A 16,060-nucleotide genomic window follows, 5' to 3' on the forward strand; every position below is an offset into this window, starting at 1 on the left:
AGAGAATACTGAGATCCGAAATGTGACTCCTCAAAAAGCTCAGTACTGACTGACCTTTGGGAAAACTGATCAAAAAGGAGAAAAGGCACAAAAAACAAAGACATTAAATTTTCAGAAATGACAAAGAGGACATGGCCATGGATCTTGCAGACATCAAAAAAGAAAGTCAGAAAATAGTGCAAATACCTTTAGGCCACACTGTTTAAAAATTTAAATTAAATGAACAAAACCCCAGAATACAGCTCCCAAAAACCGCCTCTGTAAAACATTCAGGGAGCACCTGCAGTCGTACCCATTAAGGTCATCGAACCAGCAGTCAAAAATTTTCCCACAAAAAAAAAAAAAAAAAAGGATCCTAGACCCAGGCAGCTTTATTGCCCAATCACATTCAAGGAAGAAATCATTCCATTTTACACAACTCTTCCAAAGAACAGAAGAGAGAGTAGACCCTAACCGACTTGGTGAGGCTCGCATAACTGTGATACCTGAGTCAGAACAAGCACAGCAGGAAAAAGGACGCGAACAGAATGTAAAAAATACTAAAAATGTATTTCACACTGAATCCAGTCACATGCAGCATGATGAAGCCGAGCTACACCTGCGCTGCAAAGCTGCTTTAATGTTAGAGTCAGAATCTGTACCTGATCACGTTAACCTACGAAGGGCACAGCTGTATGATCACCTCCAGTACAGCAGGGAATGTATGTGATGAACTTCAACACCCACTCACAGTTCCAAACAACAAACAAAACAAAACAAAACTCCCAGCCACCAAAGACTACAAGAGGGCTCCTTTAACCTAAAAATGGGTATCTAACAAAAAATCTACAGCACACATTATAATGAATAGCCAACTGGAGAAAGAGTTCCTTCTGAAAGGGAAGGAGACAGAAATATCTGCTATCACCATTTCCAGTCAACTTTCTACTGAAAATCCAGGCCAGTAAGACAAAGGATGGCCAAACACTGGAAGACACTAAACTTTTTTTCTCGAAGACGCTGTTGAAAATCACTAGGTAAGAGGATTTGTCTTCACAAAACAGTAAGTAATTGTAGGTTAACAGTATGGTACTAGGGCAGGAATAGATAAATAGACCAACAGAAGAAGAGCACCCGTCCCCTGCAGTGAAGTTTCCCCGGGGATGAGCTCCTGCAGAGCGTGACCAACTGGATGTGTCCAGCAGCCAAAAACTTCCTGAGGATGCTTCAAAGCAACCTCCCCGTGAACAACATCCCCTGTACCCCAGACGGTGGATTTCCAGCAAGTTCCACCACCACCGCCTCTCAGCAACTTCTCCACGCGAGAAGTGAGCCATGACCAGGCCATCTCCAAGGAGAGCTGGATCTCAGCTCTGGGGAGGGGGAGTCTCTCCCTTGGACACCCATCTCAGCCCTAGGTGTACTGGCTGCCCAACATATCTGCAAATCCTATATTCTCTGGCATTGTCTGTACTTCTTAGTAGTCAATCCCCGGTGATTTCAAGCCCTTGCTAGAGTTAGTGATTCTTTCCGTTAAATTTTCCCTGTTCAAGTTATGGCGTGCTTCCCATCTCCTGGACGTGCCCTCGCTGGCAGAGAGGACGGAGAGAAGGAAGAGGAGGAGGGAGGAGCAGGGAAGAGAGGGAGGAAGGGGAAGGGGCCCCACTGGGAGCAAGAGGGCACCAAGCATGGACCTTAGAACACGATGAGGGCTAAATCAGCCCGGACCAAGTCAGGCGGACAAGACTACTTATTTCAACGAAGAAAAAGTGAGTATAAAGAATTAAACCACAAAGGCAACACTGAGGTAACACGGAGATTACGGCTACAGGAAATGGCTACACCCTTGGAACTGAAGGCATGGAGGGAAGCAGGTAAGGTTCTGAGAAGCCGGAGCCGGCAGGGGCTCTGCAGGGCTGGAACCCAGGCCTCAGGGTTAAGGGGATGCCCAGCTACTGTGCGGGCCTCGGAAGCATGGAGGACACCTCCGAGAGTGGGACTCGGGAAGGGCCCCGGGCAGCTGGTAACGGTACTCCCGGGGTGAGCACAAGGAGGCTGGAAGGGGGCAGCAGCTGCGGCTTTCCAAGGGAGACACGAATGGGGGGCAAGTCCCACCCTCCCTCCTCCTGCCTGCCAGCCTCCCACCGCATCCTTTATTAGCTGACCCTAACAGAAAGCAAAGGACAGGTGTGTTTGTGGCCTCCCAGCCCTGGCAACGCCAATATGAAAACAGAGACAGGGGGTGAGAGCTTGAGTTGAATAATGACTGCCTAAGAACCAGAACAATATCTAGCATTAAGCAATCACTAATGTGATATGCACGTGTGATTTACGTGGATTCTTATTTTATCTTCACAATAAGGCAGACCGCATTATCTACATTTCACAGATGAAGAAATGGAGGCACAGAGTGATTCAATAAATCAGCCAAGGTCGACAGCTAGTGAGGGGCCCAGCCAAAACCCGGAGTGGGCTGTATGCCTTCAACACCAGCTCTTAACCAGGGCAGGTGCGCTCAAAGAAGCCAGCTAACATTCGTATGGTTCCCATGGGTAGAGCGATGCTAATTGGTGAAATACTTAAAATACTTCTGTGCTTTGTGGTAACCAGACACGACCATGAATCCCTGCAGGCCCACCCCTGTCCCAGCCCCTTCCTCAGGACACACCCCATACCTAAAAGGCCACTGCCTGACTGAGCCTCAGCCTCCCAGGGCCATGCCCCAACTATGCCTGGCATGCATGCTGAGGTGTCCACACCCACACCCTACTGTTTGCTCACTGATTTTGAAGTGGTTCACATCAGGGCCAGGGCAGCCCATGCAGGCGGAATGGCATGTGATGAGATCCCGAGTGGAAGGAGACCAAGACACTTCTGGGGAACCAAATACCCACATGAGTACAGCATGAGGCAAAGAGGCAGGAGTAATAAAAGTACCTAACACTTGCTGAGAATTTACTAGGTCCTAGACACTGTGTTCTAACCATGTTACCTCATCTAATCCCCACGACAACCTTAGGAGCTAGGCATTAATATGCCAGCCCTTTGACACAAAGCTCTAGGGATCACCTCACTTGCCTTTGGGCAAAAGCAGCAGGGCTGGCAAAAACCAGAGGTGGCTCTTCCCCGCCCCCCCCCCAGGAATCCAGGCCAATCAAGGAAGGTAAAAAGTTACAGGAGAAGGAGTTGAAATGAAAGATTCTGCTCCATGAAAGGATCCCCATGGGGCAGCAACCACGAGACAATTTTAAGAGCAAGGCACTTCTGAAGTCTTTAAACTTGCTAGACCTCTGCTTTGCTGGAAGAGGGGTGGGCCTCCTGGTGCAGCCCCAGAGCTCCGGCCCTCCATCCTCAAGACTCTCCTGGGACTGGGCCTTCCCTTCCAGGCCTATCGCCTGAGCCCCGTGAACCCCTGGCCGAGCACAGAACGGGCTGCGCTCCTGATACCTCAGAGGCAGAGGAGCTGCAAAGATTAAGAAGGAAGAGATACGCGATGTGCCTGTGCCCATCACCTGCTCACAGTAACTCGGCAATCGCAGGCTCAGAGAGTTCTGGAATCGTGGCCAAATATGGAAACACTGAGATAAGAATACAAAGAAATACTAAGAAATACAAAGACAAGAAAATGATGAACCAAGAACTTCAAAACTGAATTACCTTCACAATCTAAAAGAAGATATAAAACTGCAGGCACACACTCATTCCCAGGCAAAATACTGACAAGGGACTAAAACAGCCAAGTGTTTGTCCAAAGCAGCCTGCGTATACGTGATGACTGTTTTTCTTTCCCCTTTTCTGAGTTTTTAAAAATTACTCTATAATGAAATCATAGAAATTGTTTATAATGAAAACTTATATCCCCATTTTTAATCTTGTCACAATTTAAAATGACAATTTATATTTTTACCGAATAGTTTAGAATATTAACACACAAACCCTTGTAGAATTTAATTTAACACACACACACACACACACACACAAGCCAACAATGTAAGTTGTAAGCCAACTGACCTAACAATCATTTGGGCAACTAAAAATTAGCACTCTGAATCAGAACACAATTCCAGGAAGGAAAAGGTTTAAAGATGTCCCAGCAGCAAGAAAAGAAAACTCCAAACAAGTACTAATGACAGTTTACTTTTACCAAACAGCTTATCAAGTGATCTGTGTAAATACTGCAAATGTTACAAAGCCCCTCAAAAGTCTCAACATTATTTTTACAGATTAAAAACAAATAAAGGCCAAAAACACCACCAATAATTCAATTAAAATAACTCATGCCTGTGTTTACATAAAATTTGATGAGCATAATATATTTGTCACACCACTGCAATTATTCTCTGAAAATAATACTCTAAATATTATTTTGACAATGTAATTACAGTGTTTACCTCAAGATTGGTAACAAAACGCTAGCACAGATACGCTGCTAAAAATCCACCAAGAATAAGGTTCTCACAGAGAAATAGCCACAACACAGTAGGGGCACTTTATTAAGAACCAGAATACTTTTCGAAGGCTTGTATTAGGCTTGAACTAACATACTATAAAATTTTAAGTTTCACTGTAGAATCCAAATTTCACTGTGGAATTCCAAACAAATTCAGGAACACTGTGGACCGCCCTTTTCAAGAAAAAAGCAAAAAACACTATTTAACTCCCATTTGCCTCCTTGCCTCAGTAATATCCATCCAACTCTGCCTACAAATTCACATCATCTACGTAAAGCTGACACAGTGGAAAGTAAAGACCTAGAACAGGGGAGAGATGGCCCATGTCATGGACTGGAAGACTCTGTATCATGAAGATGGCAAGTCTCCCCAAGTGGATCTACAGACTCCACCTAATTGCTAGTATGCACAATATAGAAATAACTCTTTTTTTTTTTTTAAGATTTTATTTATTTATTCATAAGAGACAGAGAGAGATGCAGAGGGAGAAGCAGGCTTCCCGCTGAGCAGGGAGCCCGATGCGGTTAGGCAGACGCTTAACCATCTGAGCCACCCAGGCGCCCCTATAGAAATAACTCTTAAAACTCAACAACGGGGGCGCCTGGGTGGCCCAGTCAGTGAAGCATCTGCTTCCAGCTCAGGTCATGATCTCAGCATCCTGGGATGGAGCCCAGAGTCCAGCTCAGCAGGGAGTCTGCTTCCCCTCTTCCTTTGCCCCTCCCCCTGCTTGCACACACTCATTCTAAAATAAATAAATAATTCTTTAAAAAAAAAAAAAAAAACAACTCAACCACAAAAAGGCAAACAGCCCAATTAAAAACTGGGCAGAGAACTTGACGAGACATTTCCCCAAAGAAGATTTACAAATGGCCAAAACAAGCACATAAGAATATGTTCAGTATCATTAATCATGAGGAAAACACAAATCAAAACCACAATGAGACACCACTCCGCAACCATCAGGATGACTATAACCCCCAAAAAGGAAAATAAACACCGGCGAGGATGTGGAGAAACTGGAATACTGTATGCTGTTGGCAAAAATGTAAAACAGTTCACAGGTGCTGAGAAAAGTCTGGCAGTTCCTTAACAATTTAAATAGGAAATTGACCTGGCAATTCTACTGCTAGGTATATACCCAAAAGAACAGAAAACCGGGACTCCAATAAATGCGTATACAGGCATGTTCAGAGCAGTGCTGTTCTAAATGGCCAAACGGTGGCACCACAGCCAAATGGCGGAAACAACCCAAGTGGCCGCCAATGAATGAACGGATACACAAAATGTGCACACAACAGAGTATTATTCAGTCATCTAAACAAACGAAGTATTGATACCTGCTACAATATACGTACACTCTGAAACACATTCTGCTTCCTGAAAGAAGCCAGGCGAACAGGTCCCATAATTCTCGGATGCCACTTACATGAGAAATCCAGAATTGGTAAATCCATAAAGACAGAAAACAGAACCCTCAGTGGGTAGAGGCTTTCCTCTCGGAACCATGGAAGTATTTGCAATTAGATGTGGTGGTTGCACAACATTGTGAACACTCTCAAGGCCACTTGGTTGTTCACTTTAAAGCAGTTACTTGTACACTGCATGAATGTCATGTAAGAAATACGTTCCTTAATTAAATTCAACTGCAGCTGCCAAAACTGTGAAACACTCTGACACACCAACACAACACAACACAGGCGTATGAAGATGTGCCCTCTGGCTGGTGAAAAGCCAGGCCACCAGCCACACAACCAATTTCTCCATCAGTGACAAACCAGGTCATAAAAAGTGTCAGAAATTGGCTCCTTTAGGTTTTCTGTTAGATCACGGATTGCTTCAGTGAAGAGAACATCGATCCCGTGAAACAGTGTTTTATCACATAAACACCACATTCTAAGTCTTTTGTGGCTGATCCCGGATGGAGCAGAGCAGCCCAGGGGGTCCAGGGAAGGCAGGAGGGCACATAACGTGCTGACAGAAGGACGGGAAGCAGAGGGAGGGGGTAATTTCAGGAGACACGGCGCTCAGTGGGTGTGTGGGGATGGGGTTCACCGCGCCAAGGAAGGGCTGGCTCGCTCTGATGGCTCTTTAATCACAGCATCCGTGCGGTGCTTCCTCTCGGGTGTCTTATTTAGGAATACATCATCACCAGGGAAACCCTCTTCTGCCCACCACGGCGTTTCGGCACTGCCAGTAACACACTATCCACCACATCAGTATTTTCCAGTAATTATAAAATGCAGTACGTTCTGAACTCTTTCTGAATTGCCATACCACACACAGACTTCAAAAATAGGCTGCTTTTCCATGTGACAGAGGGAAATCTGGATTTTACTGCTGATTTTTCATCCCCCAATTTGAGCATGGAGGCTTCTGCTGTATCATAAAATGGAGCTACAAGAAGATCTTTAAATATGTAACATCTTAAAAACACTTTCCCACTAAACCCTACACCCTATCAGTTTCTTGACAATACCTGAGAAATTACCACTGTCCAAAAAAACATAGAGCAAACACTTTGTGCGCAGAGTCGAAGATGATATAATTAATTCAAGAGATAATTACAATTTCCCAAAGGAAGAACTCTAAATCAAGTAGAAAGATGCACAAATTTTAACAAAGGAGTTTTACATGAGAACACAAAGGAATCACAGAATAGTAGGAGAACTAAACCAAGCAAGCAGCACCTCTGACAGCTAATGTAGCCACCGTACTCTGTGCCTCTGTTTCTCCACCTGTGAAGAGGCTGCCACCTCGAGTTCCCTACCTGCCTGCCAACAGCAGCAAGTGTATCAACGTGAGAGAAGCAGGCCTCACTGTTTAGTCAGTGAAGGCACTGAGAGCTAACGGAAATCAATCTGTAAATCAGATCAGATTTTACAAACAGCTGCAGATTTCTCCTTTAGAGGAAGCATTTGTTAGATTATTATTAAGAAGAATTCTTCCAACCGACAATCTAGTACATCTTCTTATAAGATGGACATTTACATTAAGATTTTCTTACTTAAAAAATAAACAAACAAATAAATAAAAAGATTTCATTATTAAATGACTTGGGTTTGCCCATAAGTGTTTCAAGTCCTTGGATAAAGAGGTCGTATGTTAAAGTGCTGTTTACTGTTATGATATTACGATGATAACCCCTGTCCAAAGGACAAGTATGGATGCTAATAGTTTAGGAACCAAAAACATTCACCAAAAAGTCTAGAAAAGCTTCCTGGTCTTCAAATTAAGAGGCCTGGTTTTTCTCTTAATCCCTTATCAACAGCTATGAACAATCAGAGCTTCCTTCCCTCTCGGTCACACCATATACTTGACTTACGTAACATATTTAGTGCGGACTCCCCTCGCTGCATTGTAAACACGCGGAGGCAAAGATTCTTCTGTCTGCTCTCCTCACTGTTGGGATCACACCCAGCACCGAGAACAGGCATGCCACATCCACACGAGTAATACAGAGACGCTGTATTATTTTCCAAGGGCTGCCCTAACAAAGCACTACAGACTGGTCGGCTTAAACAACGGGAATTTATTTTCTCAGACTTGGAGGGTAGAAGTCCAAGATCAAGGTGTGGGCAGGGTTGGTTCCTTCTGAGCCCTGCTCCTGGGCTTGCAGATGGTGGTCCTCTTGCCGTGTCCTTGCCTGGTCGTCCCTCTGTGTCTGTCTGTGTCCTGACCTCCTTTTCTTACAAGGACACCAGCCATAATGGATTAGGGCCCACCCGTAGGACTCCATTTTACCTTACTGATCTCTTTAATGGCCCAGTCTCCATATCCAGTCACATTCTGAAGTGGTAGGAGTTGGGGCTCCACCATATGGATTTGGGGGAGAGTTGAGGGGCGTAACTCAGCCCACAACAGAGCAAGGAAAGGAAGTTGTGGCAACCTTCTCTTATGCTAATTCGCTAACATCACTAAATAAGTTTCTCCGTATCACGAAATACAAAACATTTGCTTTAACTCAAAGCTGTGGTTTTTAAATCCTTTTCAAAGGTACAAATAACCCATGAATCACAGTACCTGTCAACAGGGATTCCTGTTCAACCCGCAGTTCACGAAAAAGAAGAATCAGATCAACAGCAACGCCAATTGTATCCAAGTTCCTATAAAAGATTTTTTTAAAAAGACAAAGTCAGACCCATTAATTTTCTTGAGCCTGCATTTCAAATGATGATCCGGGGAACGGAGCTGCGACTACTGGCTCACGGCATCTGTGGTAAACAGAATCGTGACCCCTCGAGCTGTCCGCAACATTATCTCAAAACCTGCGAATGTGTTACCTCCCAAGGCAAAGCGGACCTCAGGGTTGTGAGTAGATTCAGGATCTTGAGATGGAAAGATCACCCTGGATTAGCCAGTGGGCCCAATGGGATCACAAGGGTCCTTAAAAGAGGAATACAAGGGGCGCCTAGGTGGCTCAGTTGGTTAAGCGACTGCCTTCGGCTCAGGTCATGATCCCGGAGTCCCGGGATCGAGTCCCGCACTGGGCTCCCTGCTCGGCAGGGAGTCTGCTTCTCCCTCTGACCCTCCCCCTCTCATGCTTTCTCTCTCTCTCATTCTCGCTCTCAAATAAATAAATAAAATCTTAAAAAAAAAAAAAAAAGAGGAATACAAGAGGGTGTCAGAGTCGGGGAAGGGGCCGTGAGCCCAGGAATGCAGGAGGCTTCTAGAAGCTTCTAGAAAAGGCCAGGAAATGGATTTTCCCCGACAGCCTCCACAGGGAACTCAGCCAGTGACCCATTCTAGCCTTCTGAATTCCTGAACCAAAAGATAACAACTCTGTGTTGGTTTAAAGCCACGGAGCATTTGGTAATTCGTCACAGCAGCAGGAGGAAAGTAATCCAGATTTGGGGTAGCAGGAGTAGCGATGCTGCTGTAGATAAACATCCAAATATGTGGGAGCGGCTCGGGAAGCTGGCGGTGGGCAGGGGCTGGAAGAACAGTGAGCAGCATCGGAAACGCTCAGACGCCTTCACGGGCTGCTGGTGGGCACGTGGACGCCAAAGGCAAGGCCAGTGAGGGCTCAGAAGGAAGTGAGGAACCTATCCCTGGAAACTGGGGAAAGGGGACCTTTTACCCACAGGGGCAGAAGCTCAGCAAAATGATGAACTTGGATATTGAGCTGAGCACATTTCCAAGCCCCATGCTGAAGGTGTGACCTGACTGCTTCCTGTTGCATCTAATAAAAGGCCAAGGGGAGAGATAAAGGAGATGAAGAGAGAATCGGGTCTTGCTTTGGGAAATTCTCAGTCTAGCCAGATGGCAAAAGATGCTAAAACCGGGACAGTCACTGGCAAGAAGGAGTGCTCTGCAGAGAAAGCCAAGGGGCTAGGTGGACAACCTTTTGCTCATGCCTAGGAACGATCAAAAGGTCAGAGTGTTCAGTCCCAGGGCGGGAGGGGGCTCTTTGAACAGATGACGGTGGGACTCATTCCCCTCTGTCACTTCGGCAGAACCGAGGAATAGAGATGGGGTTATCTAGAAAAGCTCTGTGCAGGACCCTCTTGTCTAATCGTGGGAATCCCCATGACATACATGTGAGAGCCACACCATTGTTGAAAATGTTTTACCAGGAGAAACTCTGCCAACTTGGACAAAATGCACAGAGAAAGGATGAAATTAAAAAAAAAAAAAGTGTCAGACTCCCAAAATTCTATAGGCAGGAAGTAGACTGATGGAACGACTCAGGTGCAAACACATCCTCCCTTTGGGAAAAAGGAAGGGTGACTCTGAGGGCAGGGCCAAGGGCACAGCCTCAAGCTCCAGACGATTATTCCCAGACCTTGAAACCTAGCTGAAATGGCTTTGCTCGAGATCAGTGATTCCTCTTTTCCTTCTATTTTCTCCTCTTTCAAAGGATAATGTCCAAAATGGTTATCCTAGGCCTGCCCCCAAACTGCATTTGGAGAGCAGGTAACTGGTCCGGTTTCACAGGTACACCGATAAAGTGGAATTCTACCCCAGGATGCACACATCCAGAGTCTGACCCGTAAGTAATTCAGATGACTGGATAATGAGATTTGGGACTTTCAGCTGATGAGACTTAGATGAGATTCTGGACTCGAGTTGATGCCGTCAGGGTAAAAAATGTGGGGCCTCGGGAAGGGACGAATGCATTCCGCACACAGAATCTTTAGGGGCCACGGGGTGGACTGTGGTGGGGAGAACAATGGCATCAGCTAGGCAGAAATGTAGCTCGGGCAACCCGTTCGCATCTGAAGTGGGGCCGTCTTATGGGACCGAGTCCTTTAAGTTATGGGATCTGATGCCACTGACCCCAGGCAGGTGGTGTCAGAATGGAACTGAATTGCTGGACACCCAGCTGCTGCTGAAGAATCAAAACTGGTCAGAAAATATCAGAAGAGACTTTAGATATGATTAAATTAATGGTTTTGCAATGGGGAGATTATTCTAGATTATCTGGGTGGGCATCATGTAATCCTAAGAGTCCTTAGCAGGGGGATGCATGATGGTGGGAGTCACAGAGTCACTGAAGACACTCTGGTGTTGCTTTGAAGATGGGAGCCGTGAACAAGGGATACAAGCAGTCTCTAGAAGGTAGAAAACCCAGGGAATGGATTCTCTGCTAGAGAGAGAGAATCTCTACTACCAGCCCTACTGGTTCTCTCACTTGAGGTCAATGAGGCTGATTCTGGACCTCTGACTCAGAACGGTAAGATAACAAACTTGTTGTCTGAGCAAGCCACTATGTTTGCGGCGATCTGTTACAGCACAACAGAAACAGCTCCCTACCTTCGCTTCTCCACACGAATCAGAATTAAGCCAAGACATTCACTCCTTAAAGAACAAGAGGGTCGATTAACGTAAGAATAAAAAAAAAAAAAAAAGAACAAGAGGGTCAGGGGTGGTGTGGACACAGGTAGGCCCTCTCGGCCTTCCCCAAGGCCAGACGGTCAGAGGGAGCAACAAAGGAGCTGCTCCTTTGTTCTTTACTTGTAAGACTGGTAGGAAGAGTGGCTCAGTGCCTGCCCCCCAGAAGATGGCCCTGCCAGAAGACAGCTGATATTTCATCTGCCACAGTATTTTTCTTGCAATGTTTGAATTTTTATAGTTTGCATATCACTTGTACACTCAGAAAAAGAAAATAAAGATTAATTGCTAAGAAAGTTGTATTATCATACACTTTTATTGCACTAGCGTTCCCGGGGGGCAGAAACACAGTTACTGAGCAGACAGTGGGCACAGCACAGGAAGCAATTTGCATAAGTAATCTCATTTAAAATGCCCAACAGCCCTGGGTGGGAGATACTGCTTGCCCTGACTTCCAGAGGGGAAGACCGGTCCTCAGGAAGGTCGAGGCCCCAGTTCAGGGTCCCGTGGCCGTTCAAAGGATGGAGCAGTCACCCACAACAGGGTCAGCAGGTGTCTCAGGGCAGTTATGACAACTGATTCTGAGCTGAGCTTGGGAGTCACAGAGAGCATTCCCTGGCTCTACCATTCACGGAATGGGGGACTGTCACACAAGTTCCTTAGCCTGAGTCACAGTTTCTTCTTTTGTGAAAGTGGAAAAACAGTAGCATGCTATTTCTTGGGTTTGTTCTAGAAATAAAACAAGACACTGCTGTTAAGCCCTGGGGACAAAGCCTGGTGTGGAGGGCAGGCCCACCGAACGCTCGCTTCCTTCTCGGCGAGGCTGGCAAGGCACAAGGATGCGTTTGCCAGCCCGCAGTCAAGAGTTTCTGTTCTAAGGCTCTCCTTTCCCTCCCCCATCACACCGGAGGGGATTCCCTGCCAGGAAAGGGACAAAACAAACTAGCCTCCGCCCCTGGCTTCGTTTCTAGCACATAACTAGTTATGTTCTAAAATGCTAACTATTATTAGCAACATTATTAATGTTTCTCTGCATTTACCTGCAAATGGACAGCAAGGTCTGCTTAGTATTGAAATTAAACAACCCTGGCATTTATCCCCACTCTCCTTTGATCTTAAAAATCTCATTCATCACATCAAAGCCTCAGGTATAAGACCGTCTAGGCAGCAAAGGGGGTCCCTCGAGTGGCTTCTGGACCAGCCCAGCTTCACCCACCACAGCAGTGACAGAGAGGCCTGGAGGCTCTGTCTACATTCAAGTCCAGGAAAGAAAGGGGAGCGTGCTCTTTGTGGCTTCTGACTTCATCTCAAGTAAAAATTTGTAATAAAAAGAAGATTCCATTAAATCAAAGAGGAAAGGTGCTCAGTTCTGGGAGGAGAGAGTAACAAGCAAAAGAACAAAAACGGCACCTAATAATTCTCTCGTTTATATTCTTACCTCCTTTCAGAAACATGCCCCTTATAAAATCGGTAGAAGGAGAGCTTGCAACTCTGCATGATCTAAAGAAAATTTTAAAATAGGTCATCTTAGAAACCTACAAGACACACTCCTTGTTGAAAGTAAACACAAGGCTAACTAATTAAAACACTAAAACTAATTAAAACATTTACAACTAAGAAAAGTGAGGTCCAGAACTGTATATGCCTTTAGAAAGGCAGAATCTAGGATCAGGTAATTAAAATTAAGTTAAAATCACCATGCTATATGTCTATAACCAAATACCTCAAAACATATTAGAAAGAGAAGAAACCGAAATAACCTTTAATGTTAAAAACACTCTATTATACGTCCTATCATTTATATGCTCGCCTGCAAGTGTCCAGTGGCAAGACTGCAGAGCACTGGTCCCCTGGAGATGTAATCTTAGCCTTGTGGTTACCACTGGGTAATAATACCGTGATGCCAAAACTATTTCTCACCGATAAACCTATACGGCAGACCAGCATACACATACGCAAGGAAATACAATCAAAGGTATGTATGTCACCTCAAAGAACACTACCTGATGGAATTCTGGTTCACGGAACACTCGATACAAGCATTTCGAAGACACCTGAAGCATTCCGTTATTAGCTGCAGGCTGGAGGCCAGGTGCTCCACCTGGGATGGATCTCTGCAGGCCAGCTCAACAGCATGGGAAGATTTCTTCAAGATGTCCAGGACTCTTTGGAAGATAGTCCTGGGTGCGGTTTCTCTGGAAAAAAAAAAAAGGATAAAATTGTTACCAACCAGAGGGAAAAAATCTAATTTCCCAATGTCCTATTCAGAATACTGCTTATCCTAATTTCTGTGGGGAGGTGGGGTAGACCTGTCTGTTCTCACTCCTTAACTTACAACACAAAATCGAAGAGCTACATACCCGGAGTGCTCAGCCAGGCACCGTTCTTACCAACCTTTTCATGTATTATTTAAAGACAAGTGAAATCGAGGGGAATTTAAGTAACTTGCCCATATCACTGGGCTAATAACGGGCAGAGGCCCATTTCCAATAGAAGCAGTCCGAGTTGGTATTCCCACCCCCTATGACAACCCAAATGCCAGTCTCAGGGGAGGGTCTATGCTTATGGATCTGTCCTTAATCAAAACAGATTATGTAAAATCTCTGTTCTAGAAAGAGAATATGACCGTGTCTGCTGCCGCCCAACAGGTACTAAAGTACAATTACGAGAAACACTATTCATGAAGCTGTCTGGGAGGCCAACCCGCCGTCTATTCTCTAGATACTGAGAATCCAGCAACACATGCACGGAGCTTTTATATATGTTCCGCTGCACAGATGAGAAGGAGAGAGAGAGAGAGAGAGAAGGAAGAAGGGAAGGAGGGAAGGGAGGGGAGGAGAGGGAGGAAGGAGGGAGATAAACAGGGAGAAACACACGGAGAGAAACAGAGATAGTGATGAGGGGGAGAGGGCGAGCAAGCAGTGAGCAAGTGAGCGAGGGCACCCTTCCACCTAGAGTGCATGCCCAGGGGAGAAAAATGAACCTGTGACCTGTCCCTCTGGGCATCTCAGTTCCCACATGCCTCTCATCCCAGAAGCACGGTCTGCACCGACTATCATTACAGAGCTATGAAGATAAGAATTTTTTGTGCAACATGGCTCCGAAATGCAAGCCAACTTCCTCATTCCACGAATCTCCTGAAGAAACAGCCATCTGTTTTAGGTCAGAAGAAAAAACTGCTGCGCTGGACAAGTGGAGAGATTCTCGAAGATTCACACCGACCATATGAGTGGTCGCGGCCCAGTCGTGGAATCCCAGCACCCCCGTCCTCTTCCTCACACTGCGCCAGGTTACCAGGGAGCTGCTAGTTCCTACAGAACCCTGACACTGAGCCACCGAAGTCACTGGGCCCGCTCAGGCGCTGGCGGGGCCCCTCCATGCATCTGTCCCTGCGCGGGGCCCAGTGACGCGCCCCTCCTCGAGCTTCAGGACCCCGAGTCCTTGTACCACAACTGGCATGTTTTCAGCTCACGGACAGAGGACGTATATCACATTATTTCATCAGTGACTGAGTGACCAAATAAAACTGTGGAAGCCCAAGGGTACAGTACTTACCCCGTCTCAGCGACTGTAAGAAACAATTACACACATAAGCCCTTTTCAGTGACGATTTGCCATAAAGAAAATTCACGCACACTCTCGAGGCATCTTTAAGGAGTACTAAATATGGCGCAGATGTTAACATGCTAAGAAAATACCCAAGAGTTTAAAACATGTCGATGGATACCAAGCATGATCCGGATTTCTACAACAAAGAATGAATCTCATCATCGGCCCCCAAATGCACAAAGTTTTGATGGCATCTGTTATTTAATGTTATGGTCAAATAAAAGGAGAGTGCGACCCCTTGAATAATCTGCAATAATGCCTCTTTCTCCTACTGAGAGAGCATCATCTCACTTGTGATGAGGAAGCCGACATGACCTCTGCCCGCCGGGCCTCTGCAAGCTACCCTCATGTGGGCACCACCTTGCTACCGTGAACGGTCTTCCCAGAAGCCGCTCTTTAAAACCTTAACATCTGTTGTACTCAGTACTGGTATCGAACACATCAAAAGCTTTGGACTCCAACTGTGGTAGATGATAAAGCAAGATGCGAAAAAAAGCACTGTTCTTGGGTAAACTGGAGAACTGAGAGTCCAAGCACGGAACAATTAGTAAGTTCGCGAACTATCCTATGAATAATTCCCAATGTTGCATGATAATCTGTCACATACGCACCAGGCCTTTCTCCTTTGTTACACTTTTAATCAAAAGAAAAATGTTTAACTGAGCTAAGGCCAATCATCATCTTCCTAAAGTCAAAATAACTATTAATAGCTGCCAGAGAATCATCATGGTAGCCCTTATTCAGCACACGGCAACTCACGTTTGCGGTGTGAAGAGAAAACAATTCGGGACGGTGATCACTGTCATTTGCTCTCCCCAGGCTGCACACCCATAGACTCCTGAAAACACCAGACACTTGCAAACCTCTTTGCTTAAACGTACACCCTCCCCCAGAATGCACCTTCCACACAACCCCCACCCAACTCTCTGCCTGCAAAATCCTGCATCTCTTTATTGAGGCCTTTTGAACACTCCCAGCCCTGGAGAAACTCCCCCGCTACTCCAGGCAGACCAGCTCCCACCTCAATGTCCCACTGAACTCCACCCAGAAGACTGGACTAATACCCACATTAGATTATACTCACTTCTCCAGCCCAGATCCCCCACTGGCCCATAAATCACGGGAAAACAGAGCCTATCCTATTTTTTTCTGTATCTCTAGGGCCCAGATCTGGCATTCACTAATTGTAT

The 16,060-nt window shown here is 45.8% G+C and overlaps 1 protein-coding gene across 1 annotated transcript in view; it reads right to left on the reverse strand.

Moving 5' to 3' along the window:
* Window positions 1-16,060, reverse strand: part of ATXN10 (ataxin 10) — a 159,224-nt gene that overhangs the window by 125,274 nt on the left and 17,890 nt on the right. The window contains exons 2-3 of the mRNA XM_034987309.1: window positions 13,265-13,456; window positions 8,451-8,533 (exon numbers count right to left, since the gene is read on the reverse strand). Coding sequence (XP_034843200.1) covers window positions 8,451-8,533; window positions 13,265-13,456 — 275 coding nt within the window. The remainder of the gene's footprint in view (window positions 1-8,450; window positions 8,534-13,264; window positions 13,457-16,060) is intronic.

The sequence above is a fragment of the Mirounga leonina genome, unplaced genomic scaffold (genome assembly GCF_011800145.1).
Source record: "Mirounga leonina isolate KUSES-001 unplaced genomic scaffold, KU_Mleo_1.0 Mir_418, whole genome shotgun sequence".
NCBI lineage: Eukaryota > Metazoa > Chordata > Mammalia > Carnivora > Phocidae > Mirounga > Mirounga leonina.